The sequence below is a fragment of the Armigeres subalbatus genome, chromosome 3, assembly GCF_024139115.2.
Source record: "Armigeres subalbatus isolate Guangzhou_Male chromosome 3, GZ_Asu_2, whole genome shotgun sequence".
Taxonomy (NCBI): Eukaryota; Metazoa; Arthropoda; class Insecta; order Diptera; family Culicidae; genus Armigeres; species Armigeres subalbatus.
The window spans coordinates 242,262,323-242,282,099 of NC_085141.1; the positions used below are offsets into that span (position 1 = coordinate 242,262,323).

Genomic DNA, 19,777 nt, shown 5'->3' on the forward strand with positions numbered 1-19,777 from the left:
TTCCGTTGCAAACTTTGGATTCGATCAGATTAACTGTTGTACGTATGAGGGGTTGTCGTTCGATTCACTGAGGCTCAAATAATGATGGAATGATGTTTAAGCTCGGAATTATGATTAAACCACATAGTGGTATTATCAAGTATTATTGTACGAACTTTAAGAAGCACAATGAACCGATCGAGAAGTCAGGGCTGGAAGGAAAACGAAAACGAAAATAAGAAACGGTACACTACCGGGAATTACTGCACTTCTTTAGGTGCCTAACAAATTATACAGTTATGTGCGTTCTTTCAATCCTAACAGACTTACGAATCACTTTAATCAATCTTACCAATAGATTTTTATTTCTATACAGATTCAGAATTCCAATTTGTGCTGTCGGTTTACACTTCGAGCTAATTCTAAAAACAAGTCAATCATAACGCTGTTAGGGTAATGAAAAACAGTTCAGTTGATTTCTAGTAGTACTACGAAATCGAACTCCCTTCTAACGAATTCGGATTTCGACTTTTAATCTTCTCACAAAACTGCGAGAAAAGTTGTAAAAGTAGAAGGTTCATCCATAAACTACTTTGCACTATACTCAATTCTTTAGTTTATCACTCAGACTTATTACAGCAACATGAATTACGTTACGCCGGAGGTAGAATGGAAAAGTCTTGCAGATCCTCTTGCCGCACTAACCGAAGTGACCGTTCGTTGGTCAGATGCAACACCGAGTAAAAGGCCAACGATTTGGAAATATTTTCGCTCATCGACTTCGACAGGATGTGGGGTAGCTCTCGGAAAATTTCGGAGAACTTGGCTTTGCCTTCTGGATGGGGACCATCACTACTGCTACTGCCCGGATTTTCCGCTGAGATTTGACTGGTACGCTCTTGAATTAGCCGCCAACAGCACGATTTGAGCTGTTTCATATCCACAACTTTGGCCGTTTTCGCGTACGCAATGTTGATCTTCATCACCTATATCAATGTGAAACAATGTTACGATTAGTCTCACAATCGTGTCACTTCAATAACTGAGTACTCACCCTATCCGGAGCTCCTTGGAATTCTGTAGGTATAAAGTCGAGGCTGGTATTGAGGGCTTGACTTGGACCACCTTCCCCTCCCTCTCCTGTTGCTCCTCCTCCTGCGACATCATCAAAGTTTTGATGGTCATCGCCGGAACCTCCGGCGAAGTCAGGAACTGAATCGGCTTCAGCATCAACTTCATCGTTCTGGAATTAACGGAGTAAATAGAATGAATGAATAAATCATCATTGAGAAATATTTCAAAGATAAAAAAACTAACCAATACTCGACTGCAATAGTTCTGATCAACCGGATTGCTATAATCGTACTCATCAACTGGCACGTCTGGTTCTGGTGCTGCGTCGAATTCCTGTAGCTTCGTACCCCGAGCAAATTTGTTGACGTCGAAGCGATTTCGTTCAAGCTGAAAGTCTGTCGGCAGCTTCAGCTTTTTCGAGTCCCACTTTTTACATATCAAGCTTTTCAGATGGGTGATGTTCTTCACTGGGCGATTTGGGTTATAACTGGGGAAAAGCTCTTCTGCTACGCTGATCATATCATCTAAAACGTCAACTTCGAACCGTTTTTTCTTCCGAGTTACTTTCTGTTTAGTTCTACCGTCTGCATCCGTTGTGCCGAGTGTATTTCTCAGCGTTAAACTACGTTGATTCTTTGTCCGTTTAAACTTCCAATGAGAAGGACCAGCCCAGAACTGCGAGATATTATCCAAAGCTCGGTACGAATACTCAAGATTTACCGATGAAGAATCGATCGGTCGCATATCCTCTATAAGTACTGTTTTTCGCTTTAGACCTCGACAATTCTGCAGGGCGATTTGATCTTCTTCATTAAAATCGTCATCCTGCTCGGGGCCCCCCATCGCATCCGGGGTAACGTAATCGATTATGTAAGCATCACCAACTGGAATCGGTTCCACTTCAGCATCGATATCAAACTGAACATCCAACGCGGATCGATTCGCAACAAGCGATTCCGCTTCACCATCTCGAATTTGCACATCGTCAGTATCCTTAAAAGCGTCGTCTTCTTCGTCATCGTCATCGGCAGGCTGATCCGATATCACGTACCCTGCAAGCCTCTGGTGCAGCTTATTGGTTCTCACAACCCCGTAAAACGTAGTTGACGTCTTTTCACAGTCATTGTAGTCTTCTTCATCGTCAAAATTCAGTTCTGGTGATTCTTTGTCATCCCAAAATGGATAATCCATTCGCAGCAGCAGTTCGGCGTTCTCTGTAGGAACCAGATTTTGCATCAGCCGGCTCGTGCTGTTCACATCGCCGACTACCGAATTCAGTTTTGCAAAAAATGGATCCGTGAACGGATTTGTGTCCAATGGTGCGTTGATGCTTTCTTTGTTCTTGGTGATGGTGCTGACCACTTTTCGGGCTCGTTTCTTTTTCGCCTTGGGTTCTTGGGTAGCTTTGTCCGTTCCACCTGCTGCCTGACTGACATCGTTTTCCTTGTTACCGCCCTCGTCAACGTCGTCATCTTCATCTTCGCGATTGTTGTCCATTGCACGGGCAGCTGAAGGAAATTGGTAAGATGGATTATTATTATCAGAAAGTTTCAATTGGAAATCATGCGCGCCATGAGTACTTACACTGCCGCGTGAGTTCCGAGCACATTCGCATCACGTCAGTGTGCACGGAATCAACCCGGAGACCGTACACTTTGGTGGAAGCCTCCAGCGTCGAGCCAGCAACCTGGAAATTTTGCAACGTGTTCGAGTGGCGCGACATCAACTTCGAAAAGGTGTCGATAATTGTCACCGACCATGCGTTGTCCTTGCTTAGTTTCTGAAACAGGAGCGATGCAAAGATTAATAATTGATTTCGTTGATACTTTCGGATAATGAATACACCGAATAGTAATAAAAGAAGATAGTTCTAGAGACGCTATTTAATCGGGGTTCAGCTATACAAAACTAAACGCCATTGAAACTAAGGTCGATAATGCGTTTTGCATGTTTTATAATAATGCAGTATCAGTGTCTCGTATTTGACTCGTCTCGAGTCGAATCAATAAGCTCGGAAACTTTACACCAATTTACCAGTTTTATTTAAACTTTTGATTAGTAACGTTAAACTACTGGAAATTTTAATTCTTTCCTAACCCCAAAAAAATTCAGAACCAATCGCGTTTTTGCATTCCTAACACGGACATCAGTTTGATGTAAGTTACGGGCCTTTTAGATCACCGCTTCATTTTATCTATGCATAAAAAGGCTCATGTTTCGTGCGTCATCATTTTTCGAGAATCATTTCATTCACGAACAGCGGACACTACGCTGCGTCGGCAGCGGTGAGTAGGGGGAGAGATGCACCAGTGACGAACACATAATGAGTCACTCATCGAAAAACTCATTTGGAATAGTAATACTTTTCATTTGCTTCAAGTTGTAGATATTAAAATGTGTTAGCTTAATTGACTCTCTAGCTAAATTTCTCACATCCTACTCCAAATTCCCACCTTTTCAATTAAAATTAGACGGGGCCAATGATGTTATCGATCATTTAGTAATTTGCGTTCGATCATTTAGTAGTTTATCAATAATTCATTCCAGAAGCTGGATTTTAAAATGTGTTGTATGGTGGACTTCTAGTGCGAAGGTTTTCTCTATAACTCTGCCTAATGATTTATTGTTAAAATTCAACTAATAACGGAGTTATAGAGCTAGTTTCAGTAACTTAAACTAAATGATAGGAGATTTGTCATCATTTAGTCTAAGTTACTGGAACTATAGCTATAACTTCGTCACTAGTTCAGCTTCTGGAATGAGTTATTGACAAACTACTAAATGATAGAACGTAAATTACTAAATGATCGATAACATCCTTGGGCGGGGCAAGATGGGCCAGCGCCGTGTTTTAGCATCGTGTACATTTTGTTGTGGAGATTATGACTTTGTAGGAGGAATAATTTGGTTCTACTTCATTGTCACTCGATTTGATGAGAATTTTTGGTAGAGTATTGCAAAGTAAAATATTTGTCAGCATTGTTTCTTATGCGAAACACACTTTCTATAAAACGTGTAATCTTGTCGAGCAATGTAAAATTTAAACATTTTTAGTAACATAGTGAAAATATCATTAGTAATGTAGGTGAATAGTTTTAGTGAAAATTTTGAACTATCGTATCCAACAATCTCCATATTTGGATTATGCCAGTTTTGTTCAAAACCAGCGACATTAGAAAAGAAAATAATTATCTTATAATATTCATACATTATGGCATTACATTCCTCAATACACAAAGAGATGTCGCAAATTAATCGATTCATCGTTGTGGTAATCGATGAATGTTGAATCGATTACTACCCAACGATTAATCGATTCAATAAATTGAGAAGAATCTACAGTAATCGAATAATTAAGTTTGGGACGTCGCAAGATAGATTTCAGATCACTTCAAAAAGTGGCCACTAGGTTCCTGGAATGCCACTGAACCTAATCAGCACATCTCAGGTACCCCAAATTAGACTCTGTTGAGCTTGTTTAGCAAAATCATGAAGTTTGAAACGTCGCAAGACGGGTTTCGGATCAAATCGAAAAATGGCCACTTCCCGGGGGAATCAGGTCCCCGGAATGCCGCAGACCCTGTCCAAACCCACCAAGGAACCTAGGAAGAGGCACTATTGAACATGTCTCGTGATTTCATGAAGTAGGACACACCAAAAAATTAGTTTTAAGACTTTGAGCAAGGTCATTTGATTTGAGAAAAAAAAGGTATCCCACTCGGAATTATTTCGGAGTCAGGTGGCCAATGCCAATTCTCTTGAAAACTAAATTATTTGATAACTAGAGACCTAACCGGTTCGTTTGGTAGGTGAATCGTTAAAATCGGTTGAGAATCAAAGGAGTTATGATTTTTTGAAATCATTTTTAGTGCCTAAAAAGTATCAAGGGAGGATAAGGGTTGATCGTTTCACTAATCGAGAAGAATCGACAGTAACCGAATCATTACTAGTCGATTAATCGGGATTCTACGATATCTCTAAATACACATGACTGTTTAACGTAGTTTAGAGTGAAATCATTATGTTGCTGCCAATAAAGGCGTTGTAATTGCAAAGTGAATTGATCCGTAGATGAAATGACGCATTCATACACCAAACAATTGAAAAAAAAATTGAATATCGTGATTCAAATCTGCAAAAAATAGAACGGAGCGTTATACCACACACTTAAATCATTTTACAGATTTCGGTGAATTTTGCTTCAATTCACCGAAATCTCAACAGCAGATTTGTTCGGTAATTATTTCACCGATTTCACCGGTATTTTCCTTTGTTCAACTGTCAAAACCACCAAAAAATCTGTAAAATTTTTACCGAACAGTTCTGCTGTTGAGATTTCGGTGAAATTTCACAGAAATCTGCGATTTATTTAAAGTGCGCAGTTTTATTTTTTTGACAGTTGACTGGTATAAAAAGTGAATCTAGAACAGCTGCTGGGAAACTTAATGTTTCAGATTCATATTCAAACTGACAGCCCCGAACGATTTGAATCACTGCTGATTTTACTCTTACGTCGGGCGGTCGTGTATACTGCATTACACGGTGACGCCATCACCTCTCCTATCTCTTTCCCACCTGAAGGAAATTAGAAAACAACAGGACCAGCTCCTGTCAAATTTTCTTTTTATTGTTTTCTAATTTTCTTCAGGTGAGAAGGAGATAGATAAAATCCGTGTAATGCCCTATTGAACATAACCCTTCTGATTGTTGAAATTACCTATTGAACAAGGTTTACATTAGTGCTGTCCAATGAACAGCTCGAAGTTGTTCCCGTCCTGCTTGTTCTTTTTTGTCAACAAATTGACATGAGAGGGATGGGAATAACTTCGAGCTGCTCATTGGACAGCATTATTGTATGTTTAACGATGTTAAGCTTTTCCAATTTTTATGCACGTTATTTTGTATTGGTGTTAGTGTTGGCTACGCTGAAAACGACAGCTTAGCATGGGCCTAGAATTCAGTCGGTCAGAATGAAATCACTTCCCAAGTCCAACATCTTTGAGCAATAACATTGCATTGCCTGAATGCAGATATTGATTTGGGACTATGCACTCTCTCCAATGGTCGCGATCTGTCCTGGCCAAGTCCTTGCGAATGCTGTGAAAGGGGAAGGATGGTTATTTGGACACCTAACTAAGATGCAGAGAGCTCTACGACCTCTCATAGGTGCCACGGGAGGTTTTGGGAATTGTTAGCAATGTGGAAGGTTATAACATAGGATTTTTTTTAGTGAAACACAGCAAGAACTAAGTAGGAAAGGGGCGGAGCCTGGAATTAAACCCACGATCTCCTGCTTATAAGGCAGAAGCGGTAGCCAATAGACCACCGAGCCCGTTAATATTCTCAATCCAGTTGAAAACCGGAATTGGGGGATAGCGAAGTTGGATTTTCCTCACAATCCGTACGTTAAACCTAACTGGTGCGCTGTTTTCATATCGCGAAGTGCTATTCAGCGCACCACTTCCGAAGTTAGGTTTAACGTACGGATTGTGAGAAAAATCCAACTTCGCTAGCACCCAATTTCGGGTTTCAACTGGATTGAGTATATGACATTGCATTGTCTAAATGCAATGAACGAATTCACTCTATTTCAAATTTGCTCACAGATTGGCTTGGCAGAGAAAAAAAAATCTTCCTTTGAGTTTCTGAAGCTTTCTTTGGCATTTCTGAAGCATTTGTTAATCAGCACACAACGCAAAAACTTGCTAAACAAATTAAGCTTGCTATAGTAGATCTAAGATAGAGACGATGAACTCTTTCTCTGCAGTTACTTCTCTATCCATGACGGTTTAGTGAGTTCCTTTTTCACATTCAAAAGGTAGAAAATATTTACATATTTTAATCAATGTAGGCTTCGGTTCATTTAAAAATATTGGCACTCATCGGGATTCTCAACAACAAGCAAACGTCACATACGTTCTATAAGAATTTTGTATTTGTCTCAGTTCCATTTTTCCCTGAGATGAGATAAGACATCTCATTGTCCCTTTTTGAAACCATTTGCCTGTCAGAAAAGACCAATTTTTATTGGGCGATTTGACAGACGCCGGCGTGCGAAGCGTTGCTTTATTTTGCGGGTGGGTACTTTGTTGTTGATTTCATGGTGTTGCTAGTAGTCGGGGATTTTTCAACTTCAGATTTGAAAGTAATAAATCAACATGAACCAACTTTTTCATTGCCAATTTAAACGCGAAATGGAATTAAAAAATTGTTTTCGTCATCTATGCACGAAGCAATTTGAGGAATACAGTTCAACTGATCAGCATTAGGTAATTATTTATATAAACTAATTCGTCTTGCTAATTTTTAGTTGGTGAAAAAAGATGGTCACACTGGAACTGCCCGTCGCGTGAATCGAGCATAAGGAGCAAGCCAGAGTAAACGCGACGTGCGATGCGACGCGACGCGACAGTGCAATTTGACAGCCTGTTGATATTGATTGTTATTCTTTTACGTGAGTCGCGTCGCGTCGCATCGCTCGTCGCGTTTACTCTGGCTTGCCCCTAAATTATGAGAAGGCATTCAGCTTCGAGTTGTCTTATCTCATCTCAGATTTTTCCTAATAATTTTATTTTCTAGGAATTTGAGGACCCCAAGACATTAACAAAACCAAGGGAAATGAATAATTCATTCGTGTGGATCGAGTCAATTATGCTGATAATCCTATTGGATTACTAAACATAAATATATTATTCACTACGACAGCTAACACTCCTGTTCTGACTATTCATTCATTCATTTATTTAGTCTACATTTAAACAGATAACACTGAATCAACAATTTAACGCCACAATATACGGTTCGTGGCCGCATCTCTCCATCCTCGAATACGCCCCACGCTCGCCAAGTCGTTCTGCACCTGGTCTGCCCACCTCGCTCGCTGCGCTCCACGCCGTCTCGTACCTGCCGGATCGGAAGCGAACACCATCTTTGCAGGGTTGCTGTCCGGCATTCTTGCAACATGTCCTGCCCATCGTAACCTTCCGGCTTTAGTTACCTTCTGGATACTGGGTTCGCCGTAGAGCTGGGCGAGCTCGTGGTTCATTCTTCGCCGCCACACACCGTCTTCTTGCACACCGCCAAAGATGGTCCTAAGCACCCGTCTCTCGAATACACCGAGTGCTTGCAAGTCCTCCTCGAGCATTGTCCATGTTTCATGTCCGTAGAGGACAACCGGTCTTATTAGCGTCTTGTACATGACACATTTGGTGCGGTGGCGAATCTTTTTTGACCACAGTTTCTTTTGGAGCCCGTAGTAGGCCCGACTTCCACAGATGATGCGCCTTCGTATTTCATAACACTGCTTCCCAGGCGGGCCCTGTCGCGCTCTGTTCCGCCCACAAGCATGTACTTTGTCTTTGAGGCATTCACCACCAGTGCAACTTTTGTTGCTTCACGTTTCAGGCGGGTGCACAGTTCTGCCACCTTTACAAATGTTCGGCCGACAATGTCCATGTCACCCGCGAAACAAATAAATTCGACATTGTTGTTTCAAAAGGGCGAAAGTCGCAAACGTAAACATTGACTTCTTCTGCTGATTTCAGAAAGATTAGAGACTTTTGGCGGCATTTTCCACTTCCGCTCGATAGAAGGCGCGGAGCGCCACCAGTTCCAAGTGTGTTGCGCAATGTTGAACAACAGGCACGAAAGTCCATCATCTTGTCTTAGTCCCCGGCGCGATTCGAACGAACTGGAGTGTTCGCCCGAAATCTTCACACAGTTTTGCACACCATCCACCGTTGCTTTGATCAGTCTGGTAAGCTTCCCAGGGAAGCTGTTCTCGTCCATTATTTTCCATAGCTCTACGCGGTCTATACTGTCGTATGCCGCCTTGAAATCAACGAACAGATGGTGCGTTGGGACCTGTTATTCACGGCAATTTGAAGGATTTGCCGTACAGTAAAGATCTGGTCCGTTCAACGAAGCCGGCTTGATAACTTTCCACAAACTCATTCACTAAAGGTGACAGACGACGGAAGATGATCTGGGATATCACCTTATAGACGGCATTAAGGATGGTGATCGCTCGAAAGTTCTCACACTCCAGCTTGTCGCCTTTCTTGTAGATGGGGCATATAACCCCTTCCTTCCACTCTTCCGGTAGCTGTTCGGTTTCCCAGATTCTGGCTATCAGTTTGTGCAGGCAAGTGGCCAGCTTTTCCGGGGCCATCTTGATGAGCTCAGCTCCGATACCATCCTTACCAGCTGCTTTATTGGTCTTTAGCTGTTGGATGGCATCCTTAACTTCCCTCAAGGCGGAGGCTGGTTGGCTTCCATCGTCCGCTGAACTGACGTAGTCATCTCCTCCGCTGCCTTGACTTTCACTGCCTGTACTCTCAGCGCCATTCAAATGTTCCTCGAAGTGCTGCTTCCACCTTTCGATCACCACACGTTCGTCCGTCAAGATGCTCCCATCCTTATCCCGGCACATTTCGGCTCGCGGCACGAAGCCTTTGCGGGATGCGTTGAGCTTCTGGTAGAACTTGCGTGTTTCTTGAGAACGGCACAGCTTTTCCATCTGAAGGCGGGTCTGCTGTCGCCGCTTCCGTCTATAACGTTCCACGTTCTGCCGGGTACCTTGCTGCAGCACGACCGTCCGCGCTGCGTCCTTCTCCTCCAGAATCTGTCTGCACTCTTCGTCAAACCAATCGTTCCGTCGACTTCGTCCCATATATCCGACGTTGTTCTCCGCTGCGTCGTTAATGGCTGCTTTAACTGTATTCCAGCAGCCCTCAAGAGGGGCCCCATCGAGCTCACCCTCTTCCGGCAACGCTGCCTCGAGATGCTGCGCGTATGCAGTGGCGACATCAGGTTGCTTCAGTCGCTCCAGGTCGTACCACGGCGGTTGTCGGTACCGAACATTGTTGATGACGGATAGTTTTGGGCGCAGTTTAACCATCACCAGATAGTGGTCAGAGTCGATGTTAGCGCCACGATATGTCCTGACGTCGATAATGTCGGAGAAGTGCCGTCCATCAATCAGAACGTGGTCGAATTGTGATTCTGTCTGCAGTGGTGATCTCCAGGTGTACCGATACGGGAGGCTGTGTTGGAAGTAGGTGCTGCGAATGGCCATATTCTTGGAGGCGGCGAAATCAATTCACGCATTTCATCATTTCAATCATCACGCATTTCTAGGTTACATTGTATTTGTTGTGCCTAGTTGGTATTTAGGTGAAAATATTACTCACTGTTGTTTTTTTTGTATTATTTTGTGAAACATTTTCGTTAATTGAAAAACGAACATCGTAAATCGTAAGTTCGTGTAGCAAATTGAATATAATTTCACCAAAATCGATCCCCTCTCCAGTTATAGTATCTAATAAGGTATGTTATTCCGCAAAAACTATAAAATAATAAAATTGTTTGTTTTTGAAATATCAACTTTTTCGAAATGTGTCCCCCTGCGGGGTGACTTGCAACAGCTGATACACCATAGTTTTATTTATCAAAAACTGCTGATTCAGTTTTTAAACATTTTTTTTCAAACTAGCATTGATTTTATGTTACAGAATTCCTTTACTAGCCCCGAAACTACAAAAAACCTGAAGGAAGTCGCATGATTTCTAATTTTTCAAAGAAAACTTTGATGAAGGCAGCGGTAGAAGTTAAAAAACAAATTGTTTATCTGGGAAGCCGCTTGGCGGTACGATTTGTCCTCAACAACTATTTTACATTATCTTAATACAGAAAACAGTAAACTAAGACTTACGGTGGTCAAACAGTGTTGAATCCCCAAGAAGATCCAACACTTGTGGATGGTTTGCTGCTTGCTGCGGAAGTGCCTTTTCAAAATGATGATCTTTACATAATTGTGGTAATTTGGATGGTGGGGAAAGAAAGGAAAACCGTTTTTAAAACAACTATCCAGGGAATGACTGTGCACCACCACCATTCTTAAACTGACATAGAGCACTTTCAAACCGATGACTTAAAAATATCAATCGATACGTTGAAATCGTAAAAAAGGCGGAATGAGGGGAGAGGGGATCCCTCAAGTAAGGCCCCTGCATTGACAGTGATGAAGAATGACCCAGGATGAAAAATCACTATGATTAAGTTGTTCTAAAACATGTTATGATTGAATTCGATGATGTGTTGCAAGTCACCCCGCAGTAGGGGTGGCTTGCAACACCCATCATTTTGATATTATTTTCATATTTTTATTATTGTTGTATCTGATTATATGTCTAATCACTAATATTAGAACCCATTAAAAGCATCATGTACTAGTAGAACGAATAAATCCTTTTAATTCAGAATTATTGAGCGAGAAACTTGAAAAGTGTTGCAAGTCACCCCGTTTGACGGTACGTAATTTATGGATCTTTCCTATATTAGCCAATTTAAATGTCATATTCCACAATTCATATTATTTATACAATCTTATAGGTTTCCTCTATCACCTACAATCAAGATAGTAACTATTCATTCAATTGTTTCCCAGATATTTACAAAACAAAAACATTTGTTTTGCTGCTATTATTCCGAACACCACTGAAGGTCAGTGCCTGCACCTTCAAATCTGATGTGAAAAATAATGCTAATCTTAAGTGAAGGATAAAACTATAGCAGCTTTTTCGATATTGTATATAATATTTAATATGTCTTATGTATGGGTACTGACGAGTGTATGGTTTTCTAGATATTTTATACAATGGATACATGCTTCAATTGATCAATTGATTAGGTATATTTCATTAAACCAATAACGATATTCAATTTCAAACATGAACGAAGTTATGACCATTTTTGCGCGAAATTAGGAACCATCATATTTTCATACGCGAAACAGGGAACAAATAATGGTCTCAGATTCATACCGCAATTTTTTGTATATAGCAGCGAATTTGGCATGGTATCATTTTTCTTAAATGCAGAATCATTCTACTTTGTGCCGCAGTAGCGAATGTTCCCAAATAGACACTACATGTTTTACATTGAACGTTTGAACTTTGCCAGATATTAGGTGCGTGAAATTATGGTACTTCATGGTACAATAAAAACATTTTAACAAACATGTTTTAGGACAAACGTTTTGAATGATATACCTACTACACTGCGGAAAAATTAATGAGTGACTAAGTCTTGATCTATTTTTGCGAGCAAATTTGTCCATGCTACGTGCTAAAAAGTGTGCTTCACGCTTTTGTGCACACATAAATACATACACACATTACATGTGGAAAGACTTACGTAGGTATAATTTTTTCGACTTTTTGGTTTGGTACCAGCGAATTTACTAATTCAAGTCGTTCACAAGTTAATATATTTTGAAATCTAAAGACAAGTTATTCCTTTATAGTAAAACTAAGAATACAACTCTGTACAAGTTAATTCCTACCTGTCTCCTATTAGATACTGTTAGTTGATTATTACGAGAAAGACAAAAATGATAAAATAATCGGTGCATTCGTATCTCAGAAATAATTAACAAAATAGTTCAAACTTACATTATCGGAGTATAATTGCAGACACATCTTGATATTCTCATTGTCCTCGACAGTCGATCCTCCGGCCACCGTGCTGTCGTCCAGGGTGGCCGCCGATCGTCGTATCCGTCGTTCCGCCTCGTCATCGTTCACTTCCTACAAACAACAAGAATATATGCACATTCACATTTCAACATTTCCGCGTCACATATGCGTTTATCCGTGCACGAGAAAACCCCAATAAGAATCCCGGGAACCCTAATTAAATCGAATCATGCAAGCCACCGCTTCTGTGCGTAATCCCATTCGAAAAAAAAAATGCTTATCGGGCAGCATTTTCTCCGTACACATCGTAATCAACAAAACTCACTTCGTGCACAACTGATCGCGGCGTTCGGAACAGTCGGGACTGGTCGGATCTCCTCAGGGGAGATTCCACGATAGCCACGGGCGTCATCGCTGGTTGTTGGAAGGATTCCCGGTTTTTGCTCCGTTCAAATTTTACATCCACAAAAAATCGGAGTCACTTGCCACTGTCTGCTGAGGCGCGCTTCGCCGACACACTGTTTACCTCCGTTTATCACTGAAAATTTACCGCCCCCAAACGATCTGAACTTTGCACCATCAACAATTATAATTATCTACCGCGTAGTTTGACGAAATTTGGTGAAATTTCCCCCACAAATTATCCGATTTTTCACTGTTTTTTCCCGTTTTGTGACGCTGGGCGACGCTTTGTGTATGTGTGGAAAACAAACCGAGTCCCCAAAACGACGGTTGCTGCGGTACGGATGCACTGAACTGGAATTTGACAGTGACAGCTGCCCGTCAGTAACCCGTCGGGAGGATTGACGACGTGCGGCCACACCCGTTCGATTTCAAATGCTCGCGCATCGCGTGTTGCATAGCGCACAGGGGATTAGCCGAGGGGTGCGTTGATTCGGTTTTTATTTCATTTGAGAATAAATAAAAATAATTATGGGAACGGTTCGGTAGTAGTAGTAAAATTCTTCTTTATTGTTTCATTTTCTGTTCTACAATTATTTTTTACATGTACAGTGCTCGGCCGGCTTGGCCCTCCAACTTCAATTTTAAATTTTTATGTTTACATTGTTATTTAAGTGTTAATATGATATATCATGACGGCCTTTAGGAGGCGCTGGTGTGTTTTTTTAAATTTGATAACCTAACTACTATGTACACTAATATTAAATGGGGAACGGTTCGGCACTTCATCTTCTAGCTCATGTGTTAATCCTATCAAAAACAATGCAATGACAAGGAATTTGATTTGATTCTTATTTTTGTGATTTTTTCCAGCAGTGAGCACGCATGTAAGCAAAAAGAAGCGACGAGATTGGTGCTGTATTTCTTTGTTTTGCGATAAGTTTAATATATCTCGAGCAACATATCTTAGGGCCCTCCTTAGCCGTGCGGTAAGACGCGCGGCTACAAAGCAAGACCATGCTGAGGGTGGCTGGGTTCGATTCCCGGTGCCGGTCTAGGCAATTTTCGGATTGGAAATTGTCTCGATTTCCTTGGGCATAAAAGTATCATCGTGTTAGCCTCATGATATACGAATGCAAAAATGGTAACTTGGCTTAGAAACCTCGCAATTAATAAATGTGGAAGTGCTTAATGAATACTAAGCTGCGAGGCGGCTCTGTCCCAGTGTGGGGATGTAATGCCAATAAGAAGAAGAAGAACATATCTCGAGCAACATATGATTAGGGCCGAAAAACCAACAATGCTGAACCGAGAAAAATGAGGTTCAAGTTTTCTATGAGTAATTTAATTCATTTATTGAAGTAGAAGCTCATTTCATTGCAAAAACCATGTCAATGCCATACGTAAATGGTTATATTATAACAGCAGATAAAGATTATTTGAAAAACTATTCGAAATCTTCAAAATTTCGGCTAAAACAAAGTTCGCGCCGTTTACTCGCATTACCGGCAACACGTCTGGTTTTTAAGCCGTTTGCTCAAAGCTAGTAACACCATCGGATTTGTTTAGATTCGTTAGCCAGAGTAGTTCTGTTATGCGATATATCAAAAACCTAGTAAGAATATACATTTTGAAATAACTTGAAGCTAGTTTTTCTAAATAAACGATATAAAGAGAACGGCCTAAAAACCAAAGCAAACATTCCGCATGGTAGTTAAGGGCAAATTGTTCATGAGACGTTCACTCAAAATATCAATAAATGTGTTTCTTAAGAGATATTAAGTACGGAGTTTTACCTACGATAAAAAAAATCATTTACAAGGCAATCGTTTATGCTAGAAAATTAAAAATCATGGTTTTGGTTTATAAGCCGTAATCATATGTTACGCGAGATATGTTCAGTGCGATGGAAAATGGAACAGTTCCCCTTCATCATTTATCACATTCACCATCCAGAAGGAAACATATTAATCATTGTTTTTCACTGGGCAATCACAAATTTGGTTGAAATCGGTACAGTGGTTCAGAAGTTACACTGAATTGCCCGTTTTCTGAACAATACCCCTCCCTCCAGACACCTCCCCCTTTCCCAAATTACATTCCCATATGATCGGAACCTCATAGTGAATATGTGTATAAAATTTGGTTGGAATCGGTCCCGGGTGTGTGTGTGTGGGGTTTGAGTAAAATGCCTACAGCGTGTGTTAATATATAACACACATCAGCATTATACAATATTATACAATCACACATCAGCGTGTCAATTGGCGAGCAGCAAGCCATGACTATGAGATATACACCCGATTCTGTTTTTACACGGCCGTGTAAAAAGAATCCCATACAAAATTTTTGCAAAGTTGCAGAGTTTAAAAAAAAAATGTTCTGAAAATTCTGTTTCGGCTGGGGTTGTGTTAGCTTTATGTTCAAAATCACCCCCGTGGCTACGCCACTGCCGTAAGAAATTGGTTTCTGGTTTGCAAAATTACAATGCGCGTCTGGAAGATCGGTGGAAATGGTTTGTGGTTTATTCTTCATTCTTTATTGATGTTGTTATCTGTTCTGGCAGCAGAGCTTGTTAAAAAACCTGCATCTTTTAAACAAAAATTACAACAATGTACATTCAACGAACACATTAAGGTACCCCGGGGCAAGTGGGACCTAAAAAAACGCTAGTTCAGCAAAATTGTTAACGCATACTTAGAAAACAAGGTATTTCAGAACATTAACGGCGGATACATCATTATATGCTTCCATTGTTGAAGTGCAGATGTGTTGGAAGCCATTTATTCAATTACAAAAATATTGGTAGTGCTAGAAATAAATTTACCGTCAGGACCCACTTACCCCTTCAAACGGGGCAAGTGGGACCTATTCTGTTTTCTAATGTCGAACGAAACTAATTTGAGGAATGTAGATATATTGTTCATATTATTTCTGAGCATTAGTATTTTAAGATCATGGATGGAGATTGGTTGCATGTCAAACTTTATTTTAGCAACAAGAAAGAGATTATAATGTTAGCGTATATGAAAACAAGACAACAGCCGATTTATTGTTTATTTGACTGTTGTCTTGTTTTCTATTATCTTACTTTTATACCAAATGTTTTAAGTGGCAAGGATAAACAAATCTTTATTCACTTTTCGTATGAATAAATATTTTTCTGTTTAGAACACAAATTATTACATAAATCAGTACTTCAGAAGAAACTTTTTTATTCAGGCGATGCGCAGTGTTTTAATTTGTAACAGAACAAAATTGCCAATTTGTGTGTGAAGCACTTTATTTATCTAAAAATTTGATGCGATGTTTGGAAATAACAGAACACAAGACAAATCCTGTTGACCTATTGTAGAATAAATAGATTGTTTGCACTGTAAACGGAAGAATATCGCATAATTATAGCCATTGCTCTTCTTCATAGGGGAGATAATTTTCAGAATGTAAAATACACAGTTGGTAAATAACTGTACAATAATTTTTAACAACGAAATCAAACAGCATCTGATTCAGATCCATATGATATATGAATGACGAAGTTATTTTTCACTAGACAACCATCTAAAAACAATTAAAATAGATTATCGAAAATGTTATTCAAATATGTCCCACTTGCCCCATGTATGTTAAAAGTCAAGGGTAAATGAAAATTGCAGATTTTGGCTTTAATCAAAAAATTTAAATCGTTTTCGATGTCACACAATTATTTAATTGCTCAAAATATTCACATTCCACATCAATGATAAATTTAGAAACGGCTATTTAGTTTAAAATCCATTGAACTAAAATAAAAGTAATAGATTTTCCGGGAGTTAAAAGTCATGATCAAGCAATAGCATTAGTATGGTGCCTTAAATGGTTTTGATTCCAAATATTTTTGTGTCGGGTGAATTCGTTGATAGTTCTGCTCCAACTTCCTAGAACATTGTTACCATTAAAAACGTTCACTGATTCATCTGCAGTCATAGTACCCACTTACCCCGTATTCTCACTTGCCCCGGGGTACCTTATTTGTCTTAATGAACATGAAAACTAATGCTAACTATTAATATTCCTAACACTATCAATTCTTCTTTTGAACGAACCACTATCACATGTGAAATCAAAACAATGGGAAAACTTATTGAACGCGGTACAAACTTTATAAATAGGATCGCTTTTTCCATAGTTTGTACGTCTAAAAGGCAATGGAAGAGTGTTGAAAGAGCGGAGGGAACGAGAGCTAGCCGAAAAACTAATATTGCTTAAAATACTAGGTGCATCAATTTCTCCTAGTATAACCTTTGCAGCGAAAATAGCTTCAGATTTTGTACGTCGTGCTGATAGAGTATCCAGATTTAAGAGTAAGCACCGATTTTCATACGGGGGCAAGTTAATAGGGTCATTCCACGGAAGATATACGTTAATGCACGGCGAATAAAGCGACGCTGAACAGATTCTACACACAGACTCCACGTAACATAATAGGAGGACAAAACAAAACAATGGACGAGAATTCAAGTATTGAACGTACTAATGAGCAGTAAAGCGAGCGAAAACAATATGGATCACGAAATGATTTACAAACTTTTGTGATAAAACCTAGTTGACGATTTGCCTTTCTATCAATGGAAGTCATATGTTGTATGAAGTTAAGTTTGGAATCGAGTATTACTCCTAAATCCGTTACGGATAAAACTCTTTGCAGGGTTTCGCCATTGTGTTGATAAGAAGCCTCAATATCGATCTGCTTACGTGAGAATGCACCAGCTTTAAAAATTTGTTAAAAGCTGTTGGAGGTGTTGTGCATCATCAATGGTGCGAACGTCGTTGAAAAATAACGCAAACAGCGTCGGTCCAAGATTGCTACCTTGGGGTACGCCTGAAGTACTTACAAATGGGGAGGAACACCATGAGCCAATTTTGACCTTAAGGTGGTTATACAACAAAGCCACAAATCGGCCATTTTGTAAACCACGTGCTTTTTCTAGTGATTTTTCAAGAGCACGAATTGAGAGATCCACAACGCCCATGGGGATGAAACATCCGTAGATCGTTTGGTTACTCATGCTAAACAATCGACTTTAATTTCAACATTATATGAAAATTATTACGCTAGATTTGATAATAGGAGTAGAAAACCGTGTGGTGAGTTTCAAATTCACCACATGGCTTGATTGTATAATCACCTTAAGTACGCGGTTCCGTAGGTATGAATTTAATCAATTCAGGAGTGCGCCACCAATGCCGAGCTTGTTCAGCTTTGCTATCAGAATATCGTGATTAAGGCAGTCGAATGCTGCTTTCAGGTCTGTATAAACTGCGTCTACTTGAGTTTTTCGATCCATATTACGAAGCACGAACGAGGTAAACTCAACCAGATTCGACGTTACGGAGCGCTTTGGGATGAATCTATGTTGTTTAGTACTTATGTAGTTCCTGGAACTGTGCAGCAAAGACTCGTTAACTAATACTTCCAAAAGTCGATTTTGAATAGAGCGACGTAATTCCTCAATAGTTACAAATGTCACGACGACCTCCTTTTTTGAAAATAGGAAACATGAATGAAGCTTTCCATTGCTCCGGGAATGTCCCGGACGATAATGACAGGTTGAAAATGTGGCGAAGAGGATCTAACAGCTGACGAATGCATTATTTCAACACGCATGTTGGTTTAGAGAACTATAAGGCGTGTCTGAAAGGTGGCCGAAAACATGTATTGTAGTTTGTGATACTATAAGGTGCGTATGGAAGACCAATTTCAAACTCCTGCGAGCATTGATTTTGATAAATACAAATTTAGATTTCATGGAGCCACTTGGCAACGTACATGAGACTAGGTACCAGTTGAGCTATGATATAACGAAATCTGAGAGAAATTGAGAAATATTCAATGCTGTACTGTTCGAAACTGTTCAGAAAGCCAAATATATTATCTAGAAATTTATCTTGGAATGTACTGACCAAGCTGGCCCCCCATACCTCAGTATGGATAGAGCGACACTAGCCAGAAGCTTGCGCTTGCTAGCATAAACCGCAGAGCTATTGGACATCATCCGGGACAATGCTACTACAGCTGTGGAGGCACGCTTGCAGGTGTAATTGACGTGGCTACCAAAGGTGAGCTTACCGTCGATCATTATCCCCAAGAGTTTGATGGAGCGTTCATAGGTGACCGAGCAGTTGCCTGCCCTTATCACCGCTTGTTAACAACAACCACCTCAGTCTTGTGGTGAGCCACTTCCTGGAACTCATCCACTCCTCCACAATTGCGATCGAGTGGGCTGCAGTCAACTCCACCTCCTCGATCGATTCGCCGTAGACCTCTAGTGTAATATCGTCAGCAAAGCCGACGGTTACCACGCCCACCGGGAACTTCAACCTCAAGACACCGTCGTACATGACGTTCCACAACACCGGACCCAGTATGGAACCTTGCGGAACCCCTGAGGTTATGTCAACGCACTTCCGCCCCGCCTCCGTGTCGTATACCAGTGCTCGATTCTGGAACTAGCTTCCGATAATCTTGTACAGCTACTCGGGAATTCGAAGACGCAGAAGCGCATCTGCTGCAATAGCTATTGACTGCATTCCTCACGTCGTCACTACTGCACAATAGCGAACTCCCTTCTTCTTACGCTGGATAGCTATCTCCACGGATTTGGTAACCGACAAGATAGCGTCTACGGTCGACTTACCCTTTCGGAAGCCAAACTGGTTACTTGATAGACCATCCGCACCCTCCGTGCGTATCAACAACCTGTTCAGGATGATCTTCTCGAGCACCTTCCCCGCCGTATCAAGCAGGCATATTGGTCTATATGCTGACGGATCCCCCGGTGGTTTTCCCGCCTTTGGCAATAGAA

The 19,777-nt window shown here is 40.6% G+C and overlaps 2 protein-coding genes across 2 annotated transcripts in view; one reads left to right on the top strand and one right to left on the bottom strand.

The window, feature by feature from the left end:
• LOC134227381 (uncharacterized) overlaps positions 1 to 19,777 on the top strand; it is an 831,489-nt gene that overhangs the window by 714,939 nt on the left and 96,773 nt on the right. The gene's annotated exons all lie outside the window — the stretch shown is intronic.
• Positions 317 to 13,263, bottom strand: LOC134221319 (condensin complex subunit 2). The gene is made up of 6 exons (XM_062700520.1): positions 12,856 to 13,263; positions 12,507 to 12,641; positions 2,638 to 2,833; positions 1,297 to 2,561; positions 1,034 to 1,222; positions 317 to 965 (listed from the first exon to the last, which is right to left on the bottom strand). The coding sequence occupies exons 1-6, from the start codon at positions 12,940 to 12,942 to the stop codon at positions 633 to 635; spliced, it is 2,205 nt and encodes a 734-aa protein (XP_062556504.1). The 5' UTR covers positions 12,943 to 13,263; the 3' UTR covers positions 317 to 632.